The sequence below is a fragment of the Folsomia candida genome, unplaced genomic scaffold (genome assembly GCF_002217175.1).
Source record: "Folsomia candida strain VU population unplaced genomic scaffold, ASM221717v1 Fcan01_Sc019, whole genome shotgun sequence".
NCBI classification, from domain to species: Eukaryota; Metazoa; Arthropoda; class Collembola; order Entomobryomorpha; family Isotomidae; genus Folsomia; species Folsomia candida.
The window spans coordinates 1,434,773-1,455,154 of record NW_019091211.1 but is presented as its reverse complement, the minus strand read 5'-3'; the positions used below and the strand labels follow the sequence as shown (position 1 = coordinate 1,455,154).

The following is a 20,382-nucleotide window of genomic DNA, read 5'->3' as shown; positions in this document are numbered from 1 at the left end:
GTATACATAATTACAATGCGATGACGTAAGTGGTCTCGCTCCGATTTAGACGAAACCACGATAATTATGTAGCGTTCGATAAATAATTTAAAATGTGTTTCAGGATTTTTCTTAATGCAAAGTTTAAACGAAATTATGGCGATATTCGTGAGCGAGATTTGCATTTTTATTGTGAAATTTTTTTCGAGAGGGAGAAAATACAGATTCTCGCGTACGGATATAATAATTTAATAATAATCCCATCATAATTTCGTGATTATAATAAGATGAGAAATTTGTTACGAAGATTTTTAGAAAGAATTAGTGGAGATTCAGAAAAATTGTTATCATGTTTGTGACGTTTGATATTGGGGCCGATAAAATATACTTAGATTGTACAACCTGTGTTATCCAGAACTTCTGGACCAGAAGCTTCATGTACACGACGAGGATACGAATATCTTAGCTTTATATCATAATCTGCGGCTTTACATCGCTGATTTACTTTATTGATTTTCTACTGACTATGCGACGACGCCAGCGGTCTCGCTCCGATTTTGATGAAACGTCGATAATTATGCAGCCTTAGGTAAATAATTGAACACGTATTTCGGGATTTTTCATAATGCTCAATTTAAACAAAGTTATGATGGCACAAGTGGCCGAAAATTCGCATTTTTCTCGTGTAGTTTTTATTTTTTCGTTTTTGAGAGAGAAAAATGCGAATTTTCGGCCACTTGTGCCATCATAACTTTGTTTAAACTGAGCATTATGAAAAATCCCGAAACACGTGTTCAATTATGTACCTGAGGCTACCTAATTATCAAAATTTCATCAAAATCGGTGCGAGACTGCTGGCGTCATCGCATAGTGAGTTAAATGATACGGAAAAAAGGAAAGATTTTAAAATTTATTAGTCTTACACATAGTAAGCGTCGGTATATAGATTATAGAGAAAAGATAAATTATGTACGTTATAACGTTTTACAACGCCACATTTTTAAACAACTTTGACTTGAACGAGTACAACTTATTTTGGAATCATTTCGTGTTTTCGTGCAAATTTGTTTACCTAATGCCTTGAATTCAAACACAGTTACATACTGCTTTTTAATATAAAGTAAATCTTAGCAAAATAAACTATTTATTTAATGGATACCATAGTCAGAGCTGGTGTTATGCCTGTCTTTTCATGTAAATACCTAATCCTAAGTAATATGCCCAATAAATAAATATCTAACGTTGTGTGTATGTAGCGGAGAATAATTTACATTCCCCCCAAAGTTCAGCTGTAATGTAAACAATTCATTTCCGTATAATATTGACAATTTCAGATATGACCTCCGAAATTGTGAATGGGGAAAGGTATGTCAATATTTGCTTAATTTCTGAAATTCGTCACATCCTTCCTTTTACACTGAACGCAATTTCTCTCTTCCTGTTTGACGGGACGGTTAAGTCGTCAGAACGCTTGGTAAGAAATTAGTTATGTATATGTAAGTACTTCCCATGGAGTATAATATTTCTAAAAAAAACATGAGCAAAATTCTTTTACTCGACCGGATACAGCGTGTACTAAAATTAGGCAACTACGTCCGCTGTCTCTTTGTAAAATGGGATAAGCAAAAATTGAAAATATCCCAAATTTCAAAAAAGAATCAAACGATCGTGCAGCTTTTACGATTCTGCAATTCCTCTGCATCATAATCCGGATATGTTCGATCGTCACAATAAAGGAGGCAAGTCTTACGAAAAGTATTTTGGGCATGACCATGACTGCACTTTCGCTTATCTCATTCTTGTTGAGATTCGAAATATCACCAGACTACGTGCAAGGACAACTTTTGAATTTTATCTTCTCCACAAAAGGTGATCTTTGCATGACAATAATTTTACCTCTCATAATTTGAATAATTATTTGTTGTGTTTAATTTCATAAATTTATTTTGCACATTAAACCAGAGAAACGGTTGAAGTCTCGAAATTCTAAGAACTTGAGGCATTCAGTTGGGCAAAAATTGCAAATTTTAATTAATGCAGACAAATACAACTTATTCAACCAAAAAATTTATGAGTTGGTCAAAAATCCATTTTGAAAATTTTTATCAATTAAACATATCTTTGTTTCTATTACGTCTAATTTTATCTAAAATTTGTACCTAAACAGATATTCAGTATCGCCAAAGCATCAAACATCTCCTCAGATTCCTCGTCCTCTTCTTCGACCTTATCGAACTCGGGTTCTACCTCTTTCCCACATTGCATGGCTTACTGACAATATTCCTCCCTTGTCAACCAGGACTTCTCAGTTCCATACTTTGCTCACGGAACGATATCTTCTTGTCGTTTCACTATCCAAAATATCTCGTCTTTTTTGCCGCATTATTAGAGTTCCTCCTATTCATGCAAGTCGCAGTGGGTGCGTCCTACAACATCATCTCCGTTCTCCTCACAGGCGTCACCTTTCTCTGGATCGAGTGCACAACTTTCATACAACGGTACGAAATTCTATTCGTAAGTCAAGTGGGGTACAGGAAGGTGCAAATTTTTGAGAAATTGCTGAACGCCAGCACTCGGGAAAGCATCTTTTTGAAGACGGCCCTCTTATTGCCAGCCTTGCAAATAATCATGTCCTTCGTGACGATTAACATGTTCCACGCGAGCCAGGGTTTAATGACACTGATGTTTCTGTGGCTGTACGTGTTGGCCTTTAGCTTCACCTTGTTAACCTTTTCTGCTGCGGCAAAAGCGAACGGGGCAAGTCATGGGTGGATCGCCAGATGCAAAGGAGGTGACGGAAGAAAAATTGCTAGGAAATTTCACAGGTCTTTGGTACCACTAAGGTTGCGATATGGTAACAATTTCGTCGAAGTTTTGACCCCACTCGTTGTGCAGGAATTTTGTATGAGGCAAACTATGTCGTTTCTAATTGTGAGGAAATGAATAATTTTTTGGTTGCAATTCCAACAGGATGTGATATGTAAATTTAGAATTCTATTAACCTGGATTTGTGTACTAAATACTTATTTCATTTAAACTTATAATTTAATATTGTTTATTAGATAGTTTCACTTTGACAATGTGCACAAGCTTGGTATTTATGTAAATAAATATATAAAAATTCATATGTAAATGTACAAGTAGGACTCAAAAACCGTTTTGTGCAACGGTGTATTTTAGCCAAATATAATTCAATTAATGATCTGATTCAAGCTTTGAAATGAGCAAAAAATTGTAAAACTTTACATATTTATGGTAAAAATATGTATGTAATTAAGTATTTATGAGAACGGTTTACGTCCAACGTACATAATTCAGCAAGGTCATTATGAGGTCAAGGTGGTGACTAATAATCGCGTCAAACATCTAAATTATATCGCCTGACACCTCTCCCTTCCTGTTTTACTGGGAAATTCATTTCTTCATCGTAATCATCACGACTGGTATGATTCGTCAATCCTGTTATAAATTCTCCACAAACATGGAAATATTTTCGCTTTTCTTCACACTTTTCTAGGAAACCAAACGATTCGAGAATTTTGTAAGCTTTGCATTCTAAAGCATCAATTTCTTGTTTGCTCATTGCGGGATTTGAGTATTGAAACATATAAGATTCTCCTATTGGAAGAGAATTTCCAAGGAAAAGTATATCTAACTGTATTAAACGAACCATTTTAAGTAATTCTTGCTCAGAAGATAGAGCCTCCTCAATCTGGCACATTGTGAGATGTAATACTATCAAAGGTATGTAGTCGTCCGTGTACGAGGGGGCGTATTCCTCGAAGCGGTAGAAATTAGGAACTTTTTTAAATTCTCCGTAAAATTCTTGGATAAGATTGATAAATGACGTGATATATGTTTCCAAGTTTTGTACAACCGGGGGAGGATGACATGATAGTTCCGGTTTTAAGGGCAGAGAGGAAATAGTGCATCCCGCCAAATGGAGACATAGCGGGTTCCAGCCTAGAAGTTGGCCCAGCTTGAAAAGCGTTCCATGAAACAATGATTGTGGAAGGTTTAATCGCCTGGAGAGATATTCCATACCAAACACGGAACTTCCGGTGATTTGGATCTCTACGAAATTAATGGAAGGGTTGATATGACGCCAAGATTTTTGAAGTAGTCTGTAATGAATGAATTCGAAATATTTAAGCTTGTAAGACTTAATTTATGGCTGCAAAAATTCACTTTGTTTTACTTGGTTTTACTATTGAATAAGTTTCAGAAAATTATTCATTTAATTGAATTAAGGATAAAACCTGGTAAAGCCCGACGTAGGAATATCCTTATTAGAGTATCGTCTAACCTTGAACCAGTAAATATTGGGCCAAATTCTCTCTCTGTAATATAATGCAGTCGTTCGGATAGTATTGTTTGGTAAAGGTATTGTTTTCTCGTGACTATTAGAACGAATGGTTTGTTCGTAACGGTTATGTCTTGCTGTATTCTGATCAACTCGAGTAGTACTGCATGCTCCAAGGGATTACCGCTATTGAAGTTATCCAGAATAAAGATCCATTTTTGATCGCGAAAAGCGTCATTAATGAGGTAAATAAATTCTGACACCTAGTTAAAAATTGACTTAGGACACGTATTTATTGGCTAATAAATCAAAATTACCGCGACACGATGACCACTGTCCCGGTAAATATTAGCGCGTAATTGTCTCCCGACCACTTCTAACTCGTTCTTAACGACCCATCCCTCATTTAACGTAATCCAAATTATGGAGGTCCCGCCATCTGTTAGCGTCACTTTTTGCGCGAATTGCAATCCTATCGTAGATTTCCCAGATCCCGCTGGTCCACTAAGAAAAAAGATGCGTTCCCTTGAATCTTGGTATGATTTTAGCAGGTCATCTAACTCGGGGCGTTCCAGCCAGATGTCGCTTTCTCTGGCGGGAGATGGGCTCGGAAGCCGACTTGTTGTATTCAAAGTGGTGGGATAATAATGCACCGGCAGAGTCAGCATGCCTCTCCAAATCGCTAAAAGTACGGAATGAACGGTGGACGCAGAAGGTCGTTCTTGCGGCGAGGTGGACATCATTTTCAAAATTAATTCCATGACGGGAAACAAAATTAGGGTAGGATTGAATGTAGACGTTTTCTTGGCGGCGTAGTCTTTTAGTTCTAATAGGATTGGTTTAGCTGGACATGGGAGAAATAATTCAGCCAAGATTAAGCCCAGGGCGTAGACGTCAACGCTGAACCCGTACGAGAGACCGGCTTCCTAAACGTATTTATTTGGGTATGATTATGGTCTAGTTGGGAGGCTAAATGTGTGCATATCTAGTAATTATAATTGCGAAATATTTACTTAAATAGTGACATAGTTGTACGACATTAAACGTGTAAATTGAGCTGTCTGAAATCTCAATACCGTTTTAGATAATTGAGGTGTCATTTTTTCATAAGAAATTTCCCTAAAAATAAATAAGCTATTTTTAAAGTGCAAGGTTTTGTAATACTGATAATTAACTTTGCATTTAAATATCTTAAGCTGCACTTATGTATCTCATGAAATTGATGCCATTTTAGAAATGTGCATTTAAGGATATTGAGTGAAGCTTAAAGAGTGAGATTTAAAGTCTATCATTATCACGATCTATAAATACTTCACTATTCAAATAATCAAATATATAAATACCTGTTCCGGGCTGAGATATAACGGAGTTCCGGCTGAAGCATTGGTCACATCGTCACGTAGGTTAAGATTATCTAGCCTTGTTCCTCTCGTATCCATCTCGCGATCAGTTCGTTGGACAAATTTGGACATGCCAAGATCCCCCAAACGAATTAGTGTTGTATCCTGCACAGAATAAATTAACTTGGAAAATGACAGTGACTTGATACTGTATAAATTATCACCTCGTGACCTGGAAATTCGTCAAGTTTTTTAAGAAAAATATTCCCCGGCTTCAGGTCTCTGTGGATTATGTTTTTATAATGGAGAAATCTTAATCCATCGGCAAGTTGTGTGGCGAAATTTAGTAGTAAATCTGCGTCTCTGTCTGCAAGACAGGTCGTTCTTAGCCAATCCTCCAGCGTCCCACCAGGACAATATCGTTGGACTATGGTCACTGGACAAATTGTGCCTGCCCCGCCGAAACCGTTGCATGAGTCGAGCAGTTCAGCTTCGGGTACGCTGCATTATGAACAAAAATACATAGGTAAATGATCCGACTAAAGCAACGCTGAGGAGTAGGATCACGATCTACCCGTTTTCTGAGACGGTAATAGAACCGAGTAAATCCTCAAGGCTGGCATTTAATTGGTTTACGATAAACTAGATAAATAACGATTATTTTTTACCTGTGTAAAGTTTACATTGATAAAAAAGACTTCCGATGCCAAAAAAGGACAAATGGATAATAAAATACAAGTTTTTCTGGTGCAAGTAACCATTTGCAAGAAATAACCGCATGAACAGCTATTTTTACCTGCAAGAAATGAGAGATGCAAGAAACTACTTCCTACCACAAAAGTTCATACATTCGACGCTTCGCTAGATGGCGCATGTTTCTTGCGATTTTTTGCAGTTTCTTGAACCTTTCATTTCTTGCGTTGCAGTGCAAGACATGAAACACAGCCAGATAATAAATAAGGTATAAATACAGTGCAGTATCGGCAGATATTTTGGTCGGGATGAGATACAAAATTAGATTTACTTGAAAACTAACGCACCCTTTCATAAATTCCTTAAACAGCGGATCATTTTCCTCCACCCAACCCTCCGGAGGTTTCTCAATCACGGCTGTATTAATCTCGACCACGTTGGGATGCTGGTACTGCCGCAATTGTGATAAAGCTTCTAGTTCTTTTTCCATGAGTCGTAAGTCATCAAATCCTTGAGTGTCATCCCTGTAAAGTGAATTATTTAATATCGGAGATAATATGGATCATAAATAAAAAATTGAGGTGTTATAGGGTTACACCGGAAATGTTCGTTTCAACGCGTAGGGGGGATCCTTAGGGGAAGTGCCACGCCTCTTGGCAGCCCAAACTATTCCGAACGATCCCCTTCCTAATTCCCACATTAATTCGTACTCGCTATAAATTCGGGAAACGTATCCCTTGTTTTTTGAAGGAGTTGACTTCTTCTTGAAGTTTTTTGAAGCCATGCTGTCTTAATTTATGAATGGATTGTGTAATTATCTAGTTGAATTATTTTTTATGGTTGTTTGTAAACTTAAAGGCTAATTCTGCTCACTGAAATTTATTACTTCTGTGTAACTTTTTTAATCTTTATACAGTAATCAGCAGTTAAAATAAGTAGATTTACTGATGTTGTTGAATTAGCCAAGGCAATAGTAATGATATTTTCGGCTCAGACGAAGAAGAGTTTCCTTGTTGCTAAATATACTAAAGCATTATGGTTCTCTTATGATCAGTTAAACTTGCATCGCTACAAATAATCATAGTTGACGCAGATTAGATTAAATATTTGTCACGACATATATCAGTATACATGTGACGGGTTAACTGTAAATATGTTTAACAGCGTCGTACATGCAAATGAATGTATGTGTACATTCTCGCAGATTTGTGTTTTTTTAATTGAACATACAGCATACAACATTAAATGTGTATCTATCTATTTACATGTACAGTGGGTTGTCAAAAGTGTTGGTGGTCCATCTTGCGCTCGGTACTGTTGAAGATAACATCGCTAAGGGATGGTAATGAGCTAGTTATGCTACCCTCTTCTATAGCCACCTTAATAGGCTAGAAAATACTTCAAACAGAATTTGAAAATCTTACCCCGTTCGGGGGAAATTGAGAAAAAAGTGCAAAAATATCATACAAATTTTTGCCAAAAGTATTGGTGGTGGCTTATTTTTTTATATCTGCAGACCACACATATCGGAATTCTTAGTTTCAACATTATTATCATCAGACTCTTTTATGTTCATTATGGTACAAATTTAACAGAAACTACGAAAATAGGTGAGTTGTGCATCGCTGAGAAAAATTTATCACCAGCATTCATGAAGGATGGGTTGGCCCCCAAAACAACGACCTTTCGACCTCCTTTAAGCTCTCTAAAAATTAAAATATATTTAAAACTTACCAGTACACTTGTCTTGTGATCAACAAACGAAGACAAAGCCAAACAACAGTAACCGCATCACAAAAAAGCAGAAAAATGACATATTATGGTAACCTAAACCGTTTTGTGAAGATCCCAGGGGTCAGAAAACGAACCAGGGCAGTACGTATTGTACAGATTCATTCCGGTAATATTTAAACTAATGCTCCCCACGTTGTTTGCGGGAAGTTACCCCACCTCATCATTGAATCTGGTCGAGATGAAGATAAGATTAAATTCCTTACATCCGAAGAAGTAATCTAAGGAAGATAACCTCTTTTTTGTCTCACAGCTTTTCTTAAGCAATGGGTTATCAGTGGTTCAATTGATTTTCTACGAACATGCTAAGGTCCCCGGGTTCCAAGAAAACAGAATTTGTCTTCATCCGATCACAGGATATCGTGTCGATAGCTTTCCCTCCCACCGTGCGTGATTTTTCCACTGGTACATATTTGAAACATTTTTCTTGCTATGTGTATCTTTACTAACCGGCTTCCTTCGATGCAAATTTGCTACGTGTAGCCTCCCATATATAATAACCTCCAAAATTTTATGATCCATGGATTTTCTGGATTATTTTTGTAACCTCTGGGATCTTCACAAAACGGTTTACATTACCATAATATGTCATTTTTCTGCTTTTTTGTGATACGGTGGCTGTTGCTCGGCTTTATTTTCGTTTGTTGATCACAAGACAAGTGTACTTGTAAGTTTTAAATATATTTTGATTTTTACAGAGCTTACAGGAGGTCGAAAGGTCGTTATTTTGGGGGCCAACCCATCCTCCGTGCATGCTGGTGATAAATTTTTCTCAGTGATACACAACTCACCTATTTTCGCAGTTTTTGGTAGATTTGTACCATAATGAACATGAAAGAGTCTGATAATAACGTTGAGAATAACGGTCACATTCTTAATGACATTTTTTCGGCCTGAGTGTGAGTGGCCACTTAAACTCAATGAATTTCATATTCTTAATGAAAATCATCTCCACTCTCGTGAGTGGAGACTTTGGAAAAAAGTGAGTGAACTTTGGGTCATGGAGATGAGTTCAATTCAGACAATTTTCACATTTTGTATTCCCAATGACTTTTTTATTTCTCCACTCAACCAATTTTCGAAAGTATCACTCAATTTCGCTAGTTACGCAACGAGCTATCTTTGGCTGCGCTCTCAACGTTCGCTTGCATAAAAATTACTTGATTTCATACAACAAAATCATTTTTCCTGAAAATATTTGGAACTTCTGAAAAATTACTTTCTTCGTTAAGTACGTAAGTTATAAAAATATAATAAACATACCCAAATTCCTTCCACACTTTTTGTTCAACTCATCTAAAATTAATCCACTTATGTACACAGTGAAAACATGACTCTCTCCCGTTTGCAAGATTATGAAGATAGATTAGAGCGTATTCACATTGTCCCGAGTCGTCAATTGAAGGACAAGTCTAATCCAATGGAATCCCTCTCCGAGCACCAATTCCAATCCCGGTATCGTCTCAGCAAGGACGCTACTGTATTTGTGGCTGACCAGATCAAAAATCAGCTTGTCAGTCCATTGAGGCGTGGAGTTCAGATCCCTCCAATCCTGCAATTACTCGTTGCCTTACGTTTTTATGCTGGGGGCAGCTTTCAAATTCAGGTCGGTGATTTGGCACAATTATCGCAAGGGACTGTGTCGAAGTTGGTCAAACGTGTCTCCGGTGCCCTAGCAGCCCTGCGCCCTCATTTTATCAAGTATCCTAATAACAATGAAGCCAATTTAGTTCGCCAACGCTTCTACACCTATGGCGGATTTCCAGGGGTGGTGGGCGCAATTGATTGCACACATGTTCCGATTAAATCAGTTGGAGGAGATAACGCAGAGCTTTTCAGAGATCGACATGGAAATTTCTCTATCAACGTTCAAGCAGTCTGTACATCAGACTTGAAAGTAACCAACATTGTAGCACGCTGGTTCGGGTCATGTCACGATAACAGGATTTTCGAAAATTCAACACTTTGCAGACAACTCGATCGAGAAGAAGTACCAGGGATACTTGTGGGTGACTCCGGATATAGCTGTACTCCATATCTGATGACACCATTGACAATGCCGAGAACTGCAGCCGAAAAGCGATACCAAAGTTGTCAAATCAAAACTAGGAACCCCATCGAGCGCTGCTTTGGAACTGTGAAGCAGCGTTTTAATTGTCTGCGATATATGCGCCTGAAGCTATCCACAACCCTGACCACGATTGTTGCATGTTTTGTTCTACACAATATTGCCATTATGTATCGTGACGATTTGGAATTCGAATATGAGGATCACGAGGACGATGAGAACGAAAATATACGGAACCAAAGTACAACTTCCGGAATTTCTGCTAGGAACCGAATAATTTCTTCTCATTTCTCATAATTGAATTTTAGAGAATTTTTATTTGCTGTTTCTTGTATTTAATTAAATGCAAATTGTTTACATAAAATATCGAACGAATTAAATAAATTGAATGCATAAAATGTATACATACATACTTGAATTGCAATCACTAGAATTTAAGGTTAAGCGGAATAATTGTTTACAAATCATCATTGCATAGTTTAGAATTTTCAATTTGTAAACTAATCAATTTCATTCTCGCAGCGTGAAATTCTTCATCCATTAAAATATTCTTCTCCTCTCTGTTAATTTGTAGGTCGAGCAGTTTCAGTTTCTTGGCTTGTAACTCTTCCTCCAGTGAAATGATAATTTCATGCCCAGCAAGAAGTTTCCTCTTCCGGTCTTGTGGTTTTGATTGCCTGCCTTTACTACACATCACCTATCGAACTAAAAATTACAAATGGTCATTCAAATTGTAAAATTGAAGCCTGATAAAAGCATGATAAAAAGGTCTCACCAGTTGTGTCATTAGTACATCCTATATCGTCGCAATCAGATGGTGGGACGACAGCAGTTGCCTCAATTTCGACCGTGCTTTGTTTGGCTGCATCTTTTTGATTTCGTCCTAAATAGATATATATTTATATAGATTATACAATTATATTGTGACAAAATAACGTACTTCGTAACCACTCATCAAATCCAAGTTCCACACCCGATCCTGCAGAATCAGCGTCATCGTCATATTTATTATCAAGCGAGGTCATCTGTGCCGGAACAATGGCTGCGACCTTGTAGGAGGTTGGGGAAAGAGAATTCTCTTTCGACCCTCCGCCGGTTTTACCTCGCCCCCTTTTCTTTTTTGAAATCTATTAAAAAATGTATCAATGTAATTCGATCATAATTTCAGATTATAATTTTAATCATGTAATCGAAAATAGTGATAACATAACTAACCTGTTTTTTGCAGCGACTTTTCAGATTTTCCCAGCCTTTTTTCAACTGAGCCCCTGTACGTTTCACTACCGAAATGTGGGAACAAAATTCCGTACTCACACTGTCCCAAGCATCCTTTTTCTGAGCTGTCCATAGAGCGTTGGTTCGCTTGTTCTCTACTACGGCTTTAACAGACGGCTTATTCACTATTTCCAACAAAATTTCCTTCTCCTCAGAAGTAAACGGGGGTAATTTTGCAGTCTTTTTTTCAGATTCATCTTCCGAATTAGACATGATCACACTCTTCTTTCCAACCAATGAATAATAGCTTTGATAATTTGCGGTGATACTAGCATAGAGAAATGCACCAAGTTTCGTAGATGTTAAATCGTTAACACGAATTCTATTAGTAAATTTATTACTATTATTTACTTGAGAACAAAGTAGGCAAATTTTATTTTGCAAGTAAGTTGAAAGTCCCACTCAAAAATCTCGACTCAGCTCACAAATTGGAGACTCAGCTCACAAATTCTGAGTGGAGATTAATTTTCATTAAGAATACCAACTGAGTTGAGTGAAGAATCGAGACTCACACTCACACTCAGCAAAGTGTGAGTGTAAGTGGCGATTTTTGTGTCATTAGGAATGTGACCGTAAGAATTCCGATGTTTGTGGCCTGCAGACATAAAAAAATAAGCCACCACCAATACTTTTGGCAAAATTTTTTATGATATTTGTGCACTTTTTTCTCAATTTCCCCCGAACGGGGTAACATTTTCAAATTCTGTTTGAAGTATTTTCTAGCCTATTAAGGTGGCTGTAGCAGAGGGTAGCATAACTAGCTCATTACCATCCTTTAGCGATGTTATCTTCAACAGTACCGAACGCAAGATGGACCACCAACACTTTTGACAACCCACTGTACATATACCTCCATATTTACACATTAACACAAGAATATGCATAAATTGTAATATATTTTTTCCCCTTGAAATAATTACCTTGAACTCTCACTTAGGACTGTTTGCTGACAAGGACTGTTAATGTTTGGATGGGGAAATTTACAAAAATACTTGCAGCCTGCTATATAAATAACATGGCCGTATTGTACGAAATAAGTCGCCTGCTACATATACACTGGATCTTCATGTACTTTATGTCATGCAATGCATGGGCACCTTGGTGAAAATCTTTCCCTTATTTCTAACCAAAATTAGAGAATTGTACGATCTGCATATTTTAATCATGTGGATAAAGTTTGGGCGTCTTCAATTTGCAGACTTAAAAACTTGAAAAAACTTAAAAACAGTAAAGGGGAGAAGTTTGCATTGTAAAATTGTCACGTCGATAAGGCCGCTTGCATTTTTGGTTGGGATCGGGAGTTAAACATTTTCCTTGGCGAAACAATTTAAGAACTTTCGTTGATTGGCTTTGTGGTGAATACATATAATATAATCTCGTTGCTATTAGACTAAACATGGAAAACATCACGGCCGAAAGTTTGCACATTTTTTAGAGGTGCAGAACTTTGCACAATTTCCTGCATAAACTTTTATGCGGCATTGCGGAATATATGTTTGTATGCATGTAAATGTGAAGGATATTATTGACAGAATAAATTATGCCGAAAAAATCAGCCAGGATTCTGCGTGCCTCTCCTTATCTGCTCAAAATTAACAAATTTTAAGAAAAAGATTTTCATATGGGATACTCTAAATTAGAGTCTCTAACGTGTATTATTAGTTGTGACGAATTATGTGGGTCAAATACACAGCCTAGAAATAAATTGATTTTGACTGATCAATGTATTTACATAGTAGATTGCATACAAATATAATTTAATTACTAAAAATTAATAAAAATATATTCACTTTATTTTTTCTAAGGTGAGGTAAAAAAAACTATGGTTACATTTACACCTTAGTATGCATTCACCCCCCCCCCCCTTCGAAAACCTTGACCGCCTCCTACAGCCAAGGGGGTGCGTTTTAGAGAAAAAAATAAAGAGACCGAAAAATCAATTACGGACCTAATCTAGTGCTATCCTAAGGGATTTTTCGATATGACCTCCCAGAAAAAAGTTTTGATGGTGGTGAATGGTTGCGTTTCACAATTTAAGTATGAAGGAGACTACCTACATAGCTGGGTATCTAAATTTATGAAAGATCGCCCCCACTTTACTATAAGGGGAAACAAGAATTGGGTCGATTGGTTGAGAAACCAGCGACTTTTCCCTATAACGAAAATTTCCGATTGGTTGCTATATAGTAACTATATAGTTACACCCTCGCTATGGAGTAGTTTCTAGTCTTAGCCCGTGCCCGGACTTATGGGACCGTCATGTCCGTCCGTGAACACGACAATTTTACGATATGCATATCGGACAAAGCTAGGAAACGTTCGATGGGGGAGAAATCGGTCAAATGGTTGACCCGTAGGGGTCATCTAAGTTAGCTTTCTTACTTTCTCTTCTCCCCTATTTCGCGTTCGCATTCTCTTCTCCTCCGAATTAGACCATCATCCTAACTACGGTAGGCGAATGTAAAGATTTCCATGCAAAATAATCAAATTTTTGCGATTAATTAATTATGTCGGTGGTACTTACAACAACGATGGAGGAAAAGTTGATATTGTTAGTGGGTTTGGAACCATGTCTATTTGCAAAGAAGGATCCCCAATTCAAAAATAATAATTTGAAAGAGAAGAAGTGGGAAAAGATCGCCGCAAGTTTCGAGAATGACAATTTCACTGGTAAGTTTAATTAGTATTATTAATTGAAAGTAACGTTTAATTGCAATTATGATCTTGCAATTTCAGCCGAATCCCTGAAGAAGCATTGGCAAAAGTTGAGGTCACAGTTTTCTGGATTTCTCCGCCGTTTAAAAAATCCTAGTGGGAAAGGTGCAGGAAACAGACCATTCTTTCGCCACGAAAAATCTATGAGGTTTTTGAAAGATGAGATTGAGCCTGAAGAAACGTAAGTCACAATTCCAGATAGTTTTAAAAATTGTAATTTATGAAATTGTGTTAATGTGTAGGACATTCTCAAATGTTGACGAGGATGTGACCGCTGGAGACGGAGTCCAAACCACTTCGTCCGAAGTGGTGGAGATCGAGGAACTTCTAGACGTTGAGGGCGGACAAACAACTACCATTGTGCCCCGTTTTAAGGACCTCTCCACTGCACGGTCACATACGAAGTTTGGCATGAAGCGAAAAGTCGACCAGTTTGACAAGGAGTTGCTGGCCATATTGAAAACAGAGGAGGACGAGTTTGAAATGTATGCAAAGGCACTGGCACCCAAATTAAGAATTATTTCGGAAAAAGGTCGCAAATTGTTTTTGGAGCTTCAGCATGATATTAATAATTTAATTCATAATGCTGAGATGAAATGCTTAGAATTGTAATTATGAATTTAATTTGTATACTACGTTTGCAATTTATGCACAATAATTCAACCCCTAATGAATTTACTACTTAAATAAATTTTGTTTTCAAAATAACATGCATTTGTAAATCAATTAAAATCATTAATATCATTAAAATTTAACTTAGATTTTTGAATCCTGCCACGGAACTGAACCCTCTCCATTAAAAAAATCGCAGAAACTTTGTCGAATTCCAATTGCTTCATCCGCCGCCCTATTACTGCCTTGCTGAGAAATTCCTTGTAGCTGTGTATTTCATCTCTCCAGCTTCCGGGAATTATCTCTTCTCCTTCAAATATGTCTCCAGTGATTCCATTGTGGTCCATCTTGGTCATGCAAAAATTGTGTAAAATTGTTCCTAACTCAATAATCTTCTTTATAAACTCCAAATCGATGATGATAGTGGTCGCCATCTGACCGCTAATATCTCAAAGGCATTCTCGACCACTATTCGCCCCCGTGACATCCGATAATTGTAGATTCTTTTCTCCTTCTCCAAAAATTTTCCAGGAAAAGGCTTCATCATAAATTTTCGAAGAGGAAATGCATCATCCCCCAGGAGTACATGGGGAAGTACCTTTCCTCCTACTTGCTTTGGGGGCGGCAGACCAAGTGTTCCAGTTTCCAACGCCATGCCGAGAGACGATCGTCCGAAAATCCCACCGTCTGACTGTGATCCGCTAGCACCAATATGTACTGCCGTGAACTTGTAGTTGGGGTCTGCGATTGCTAGGAGGACGACCGAGAAGAAATTCTTATAATTAAAATGGGTCGATCCGGATAATGCTGGGGCTTGGACTCTGATGTGTTTCCCATCGACAGCGCCACACGCATTGGGATGGTTCCACTTCAATCGGAAGACGGATTCATTCTCCTTCCAAATCTCTTCAGTTGGTTTTGGCAAGTACCAATTTCTTGCAAATTGCTCGAGTTACTTCACGGAGGATACCGGAAACCGCTGATGGGGAGAACCGGTAACTTAGGGCTAGTGAAACTTGAGAGTTCCCGGATGCCATGTATCTGCACACAATAATCGTCGTTAATAATTTGAATAATTATCACAATTATTATTTATTGGGTTACCTTAATGTTAGGGCAGGTTTTTCAATGGGCATGATTGGGCGACTGTGTGTCTTCTTACATGTGATATCGGGCTCGATCAGGTGAAGGATTTCGTCAAAACTATTCTTAGTCATCCTAGATTTATTAAATATTTAGTACATTGAAAAATCTAATTGTAAAAATTTATATATATATAAATATACCTGAAATATTTGAGGTTGGGTTAGGTTAGGTTAGGTTAGGTTAGGTTAGGTTAGGTTACTAACCTAACCTAACCCAACCGATGCCGACCAAGATTCTCCCCCCATCGCAGTTCCAACCAGCGGTGGAAACTTGTACCAGGAATATCTTGCCACTCCCTGGCTAGAGGAGCATTATGACCCTTCTAATTTCCAGTCTCGGCTACATCGACCAATTCGACACGTAAAAGTAAGCCGGGCTTTGTCCGGTGACGGGTACAAACCTTGCTACCTCTTCGCGTCAATATTACCAAAACATGGTGGTAGTCGGGATCATTGAGAAGTTCGTGAACAAGAAAACTTTCGCCATGCAGCAGACGATTGAACAAAATTGGTCTGATAGACATTGCTCGAGCTTTTCTTTGAGCCCGAAGTCTCTCCCTCCTCACCAAGATAATTTTAATCACAAGTTTCCGATTAAATGAAGGCATTTTTCGTAATTTGAAAAATTCAATTTTTACTTTCTTCGGAGAATTTGGAAGAGAAAGCTAATGGGAGGTCAAATAATTGGTAAATAAGCATAAATGGTCACAGAAGGACGAAGTGAGAACGCCATGGTGACATAAAGCAATGATAATGCAATGTATAAACCGGGGGTAACAGTGTAAATGTTTCGTTGCAAATAGCGTGTAATAATGGTTATGTTCTATATTTGCTTTTAAAATTCAAACCTAAAAAAGAATTAAATAAAATATAGCTCGAAAAAGTAAAAAGTTCTAAGGTGAGGAAGTGCTATTAAAAGTATTAAACAAGCTCCCTCCGCCACCCAGATAATTTTACTTCGCCTGGGCTGTCTATCGCATGCAAAATATCGACAATAATGTTTCGGCGTCACGTAAGAAAATAAGAATTAGAATTAATTTCTTGATCCTAAGTTAACTTTTGAATTGGTTAATATCCAGATCAACATTGCTGGGTGGTAAGGGTATCATTATTATTATTAGCTATTATGATAATTTGGTACTAATTAACATATGGTTCATCCGTCCCTAAATATTTAGTAATTATTTGTATAACTAGCTCGACATCGTGCTCGTTGTACTGATAAACCGAAATTTTAAGCTATATTTAATTTTTTTTATATTTAAATTATATTTAAAACTATTATATAAACTATATTTAAATTATATTTTAAACTATATTATATTAAACGATATTATACAATGCAAGACCACCATTGTTTTTAGATTTGTTAGGTGACTCTATGAGCGACTTTTTTATGACCTGCATATTTTAATTTACAACAGATATTTTGCATGCGACAGACAGCCTAGGCGAAGTAAAATTATCTGGGTGGTGGAGGGAGCTTGTTTAATACTTTTAATAGCACTTCCTCACCTTAGAACTTTTTACTTTTTCGAGCTATATTTTATTGTTCAGTTTATTTGCTTGGAAATGTTCATTTGTTTATAGATATGCGACAATGCGTGCAGATTTTTAAAATATATATTTTATAGTCAACGATACATACATATATGGGTAGCTATTGTTTTTAATACTTTCCAACGCGTGGTGAACAAATAATGCCTCTGAAGCATCTATATTTTTCCGACACCAATTTTAACCAATTTTAATGGATCGCAATTGGAGCTCTCCCTTTTCGGCGACGTTACTCTAGTCAAGTTGAATAGTTCTAAAATACTGCGGTACATTCCGAGCGCTTATGCGATACACTCCCCGAGTTCTGAAATAAAATATTAAATGTAAGTTACTAAGCACATTTGAAATTTCGTGTCAACAATGAAAACAAGCAATAAGTTTATTAGCTCACGAATTTGAGGTGTGCAGCCCAACATTTACTGGGTTTGGACATTGTGTCGGGCATTGATTTAAAGATTGATCATTTTCATCATTCGGTGAACACTTGCACGCTACGTAAGATTTCTTAATGGTGTCGGCAAAGAGGAACGTGGCAAAGTTGTGACTGCAGAAGAAAATATCTGTCACCGTGTTACAACCGGGTTGAGAACGGCCATTATTTACTACAAAAAATAAAGTTAAGTTTAAAATAATGTGCACCGTAAAAAATTTGATAACAAAATAAATAAAAAATTACAGTATCATTTGTTCCCGAGGAGAACGATACTTTTCTATGAAATCTTGTGTCAGGAATTTCTAATTAGAGCCTTCCGGAGCTACAAAATGGGAAAGCATCAAAATCAAATGTAAAGGTCAAATACTGAGCAGTATTTGACCATTACATTTGATTTTACCACCTCGGTAGCAATGTTAGCACTATTTAAAAAATAAATTACCACGCACTAATAAAATCGACATGACCATCTAACGCTCTTCCGCCATAGAGTCCCATATTGGAGTGATAAATATCGACAAAGTTGGCGTCAGTCTTGTCTAGATTCAGTTCCTGGTGGGAAGGATAATAAAGAGGACCGGCAGGATCCAATCCTAGACAAATAATTTTTTGCAATACAAATTTGCACACAATTTTACGAACAATGTTTCGTACATATGTATCTATGTAACTACCTGTAATTCGTGATATCTTTTTCCCACCATTTGTCTGCTGGATGGCCGTTCCCACATGTCCGGCGACATGTGCTCCTAGTGAAATTCCAATTAAATGGATCCCATCAAAATCTATGGCACCCTCGGAATGCATCCATTTTATAAAATGTGCAACTCGGTCCCCAGTTTTAGCCACGTTCCCGACCGCCATGGGATACAAGAAGGGCGAGTCGAAGATATTGTAACCTCTCGTCGACAATGCAGACCAGTCGACGAGAATTAAATTATCGCCGAATTGATACTTTTTCATATAAATACGAATTAGCCACCCTGTAATTTCGTAAGAAAACATAATTTGATGTCTATAACAATTTTTTCGCTCTGTAATATTTTTAGCAGGAATTATAATTTTACATTGAATGTTTTTGACACTTTAATTGCCACAAAACTAAAATTGTTTAAAAGAAATGTCCTGTAAATTATGTTATATGTGTGACTAAAAAAAGTTCTATGCAAAATTTAAGTTCCTGCACAAGATTATAATGAATTTAAAAATCTCAAAATATTTTATTAATTTAATATAACTTACTATTTGCAAGCATAAAACTTGTTGGAACTGCGAATCCGTGTATTACAATTATTGTGCGAGCTTTCCTTTTAATCGGACTAAATTGTAGGGACGAATTGTCTAGCAGTTTAATTTCATGTGGGACCCTGTTCATGTGTTGCACACATAATTCAAGTGATTAATGGGATTAATTTAATAATCGACTTATGTAATTAAAATACATACCCTTGAGTTGAAATTGAATAGAATTTGATTTTGTCTGCATTAAAACTTATTTCGAATGGTAGTAATAAACTTGAAGAAACTGACTGAAGATGAGTTAAAAACATTAAATTGATGAAGAACAAGGAAAGTGGTAACGACATGGTTGTGATGTCGTGCAATGTGGTAATACTTTACACTACTGAGAGTTATCTGTAACTTTGCATGGAGCACGAGTTGTGACTTATATTTTGTAAATACACAATCAGGTACAATTTTCCATCCTCAATCAGCAGGTATGCATACATACATGTGCACATATATGTGCCCATGTAGATAAATATGTACGTAAAAAAATAATTCAGACAGACTGGTTTACCTAATCGTTGCATAATCACGAGAAAACAAAACTAGGATTCATTATCATATATCAAAGGTGTTTCATGGAAAATTATGGCATATTGAACAAAATGAAACATGTTTGTCTAAATAATTATGGAGTAAAGATCCAGATGGATATATGTACAGGTGTGTACTTGCACAGTCAGCACATTCGGTTAATAATTACGCCAACACTCTAGTTTGTTATGTAAGTATGTATGTATTTAGGTATGTACATATGTATTTGCATATTTAAAAAAATACTTTACTTATTAGTATAAGTAGATATAATTTTACGCACATTTTTACATGCTCATATATATGTGATGTACGAATGCATATATTTATATGCAATCGAAAATCTCGAATGCAACTAGGATATCTTGCGACTTGTGTAAAAACAAAAATGCAAAAATGGGTTGGCGAGTAATAATATTTTTATCCGAAATTATAAAATTTATGTGGGCTGGATATTCTAGCTGAAAATATAAATCCAGACCATGAGTCCGGATGACTAGACTACATTTTCGTAAACAATTAGCTATGTACAATGGTGAGAAAATTTTAGGAAAATTTTCCAATGAAAGGGACATAATGAAAGGGAAATAAATACCCATGTATGTAGATGCGTGCATGTGTACTTGCTAAATGGTAAACACGTTTTGTTG

At 36.8% G+C, this 20,382-nt stretch overlaps 3 protein-coding genes across 7 annotated transcripts; 1 reads left to right on the top strand and 2 right to left on the bottom strand.

Annotated features, from left to right (window-relative positions):
- Positions 1-2,963: 2,963 nt before the first annotated feature.
- LOC118438336 (serine/threonine-protein kinase Nek5-like) lies at positions 2,964-7,310 on the bottom strand. Of its 4 annotated transcripts, XM_035858315.1 has the most exons (8): positions 6,912-7,310; positions 6,663-6,839; positions 5,847-6,123; positions 5,626-5,787; positions 4,600-5,208; positions 4,286-4,545; positions 3,650-4,103; positions 2,964-3,492 (listed from the first exon to the last, which is right to left on the bottom strand). In XM_035858315.1, the coding sequence occupies exons 1-8, from the start codon at positions 7,097-7,099 to the stop codon at positions 3,442-3,444; spliced, it is 2,178 nt and encodes a 725-aa protein (XP_035714208.1). In that variant the 5' UTR covers positions 7,100-7,310; the 3' UTR covers positions 2,964-3,441. The 4 variants fall into 4 exon arrangements, with proteins under 4 accessions (XP_035714208.1, XP_035714207.1, XP_035714210.1 ...); XM_035858314.1 differs by having other exon boundaries at positions 2,987-4,103; XM_035858316.1 differs by lacking the exon at positions 2,964-3,492 and having other exon boundaries at positions 3,935-4,103; positions 4,239-4,545.
- A 2,126-nt stretch (positions 7,311-9,436) lies between these two features.
- On the top strand, positions 9,437-10,471 carry LOC110857869 (putative nuclease HARBI1). The gene has a single exon (XM_022106483.1). The coding sequence runs from the start codon at positions 9,437-9,439 to the stop codon at positions 10,469-10,471; it is 1,035 nt and encodes a 344-aa protein (XP_021962175.1).
- Positions 10,472-17,444: 6,973 nt separating this feature from the next.
- LOC110857868 (lipase member H) lies at positions 17,445-19,616 on the bottom strand. 2 transcript variants are annotated; one of them, XM_022106481.2, is made up of 6 exons: positions 19,358-19,600; positions 19,154-19,278; positions 18,586-18,894; positions 18,361-18,504; positions 17,870-18,080; positions 17,445-17,782 (listed from the first exon to the last, which is right to left on the bottom strand). In XM_022106481.2, exons 1-6 carry the CDS (start codon positions 19,495-19,497, stop codon positions 17,713-17,715), a joined length of 999 nt encoding a protein of 332 aa, XP_021962173.2. In that variant the 5' UTR covers positions 19,498-19,600; the 3' UTR covers positions 17,445-17,712. The 2 variants fall into 2 exon arrangements, 1 of the variants encoding a protein (XP_021962173.2); XR_004836698.1 differs by lacking the exon at positions 17,445-17,782 and adding an exon at positions 18,155-18,233 and having other exon boundaries at positions 17,956-18,080; positions 19,358-19,616.
- Between the last annotated feature and the right edge of the window lie 766 nt (positions 19,617-20,382).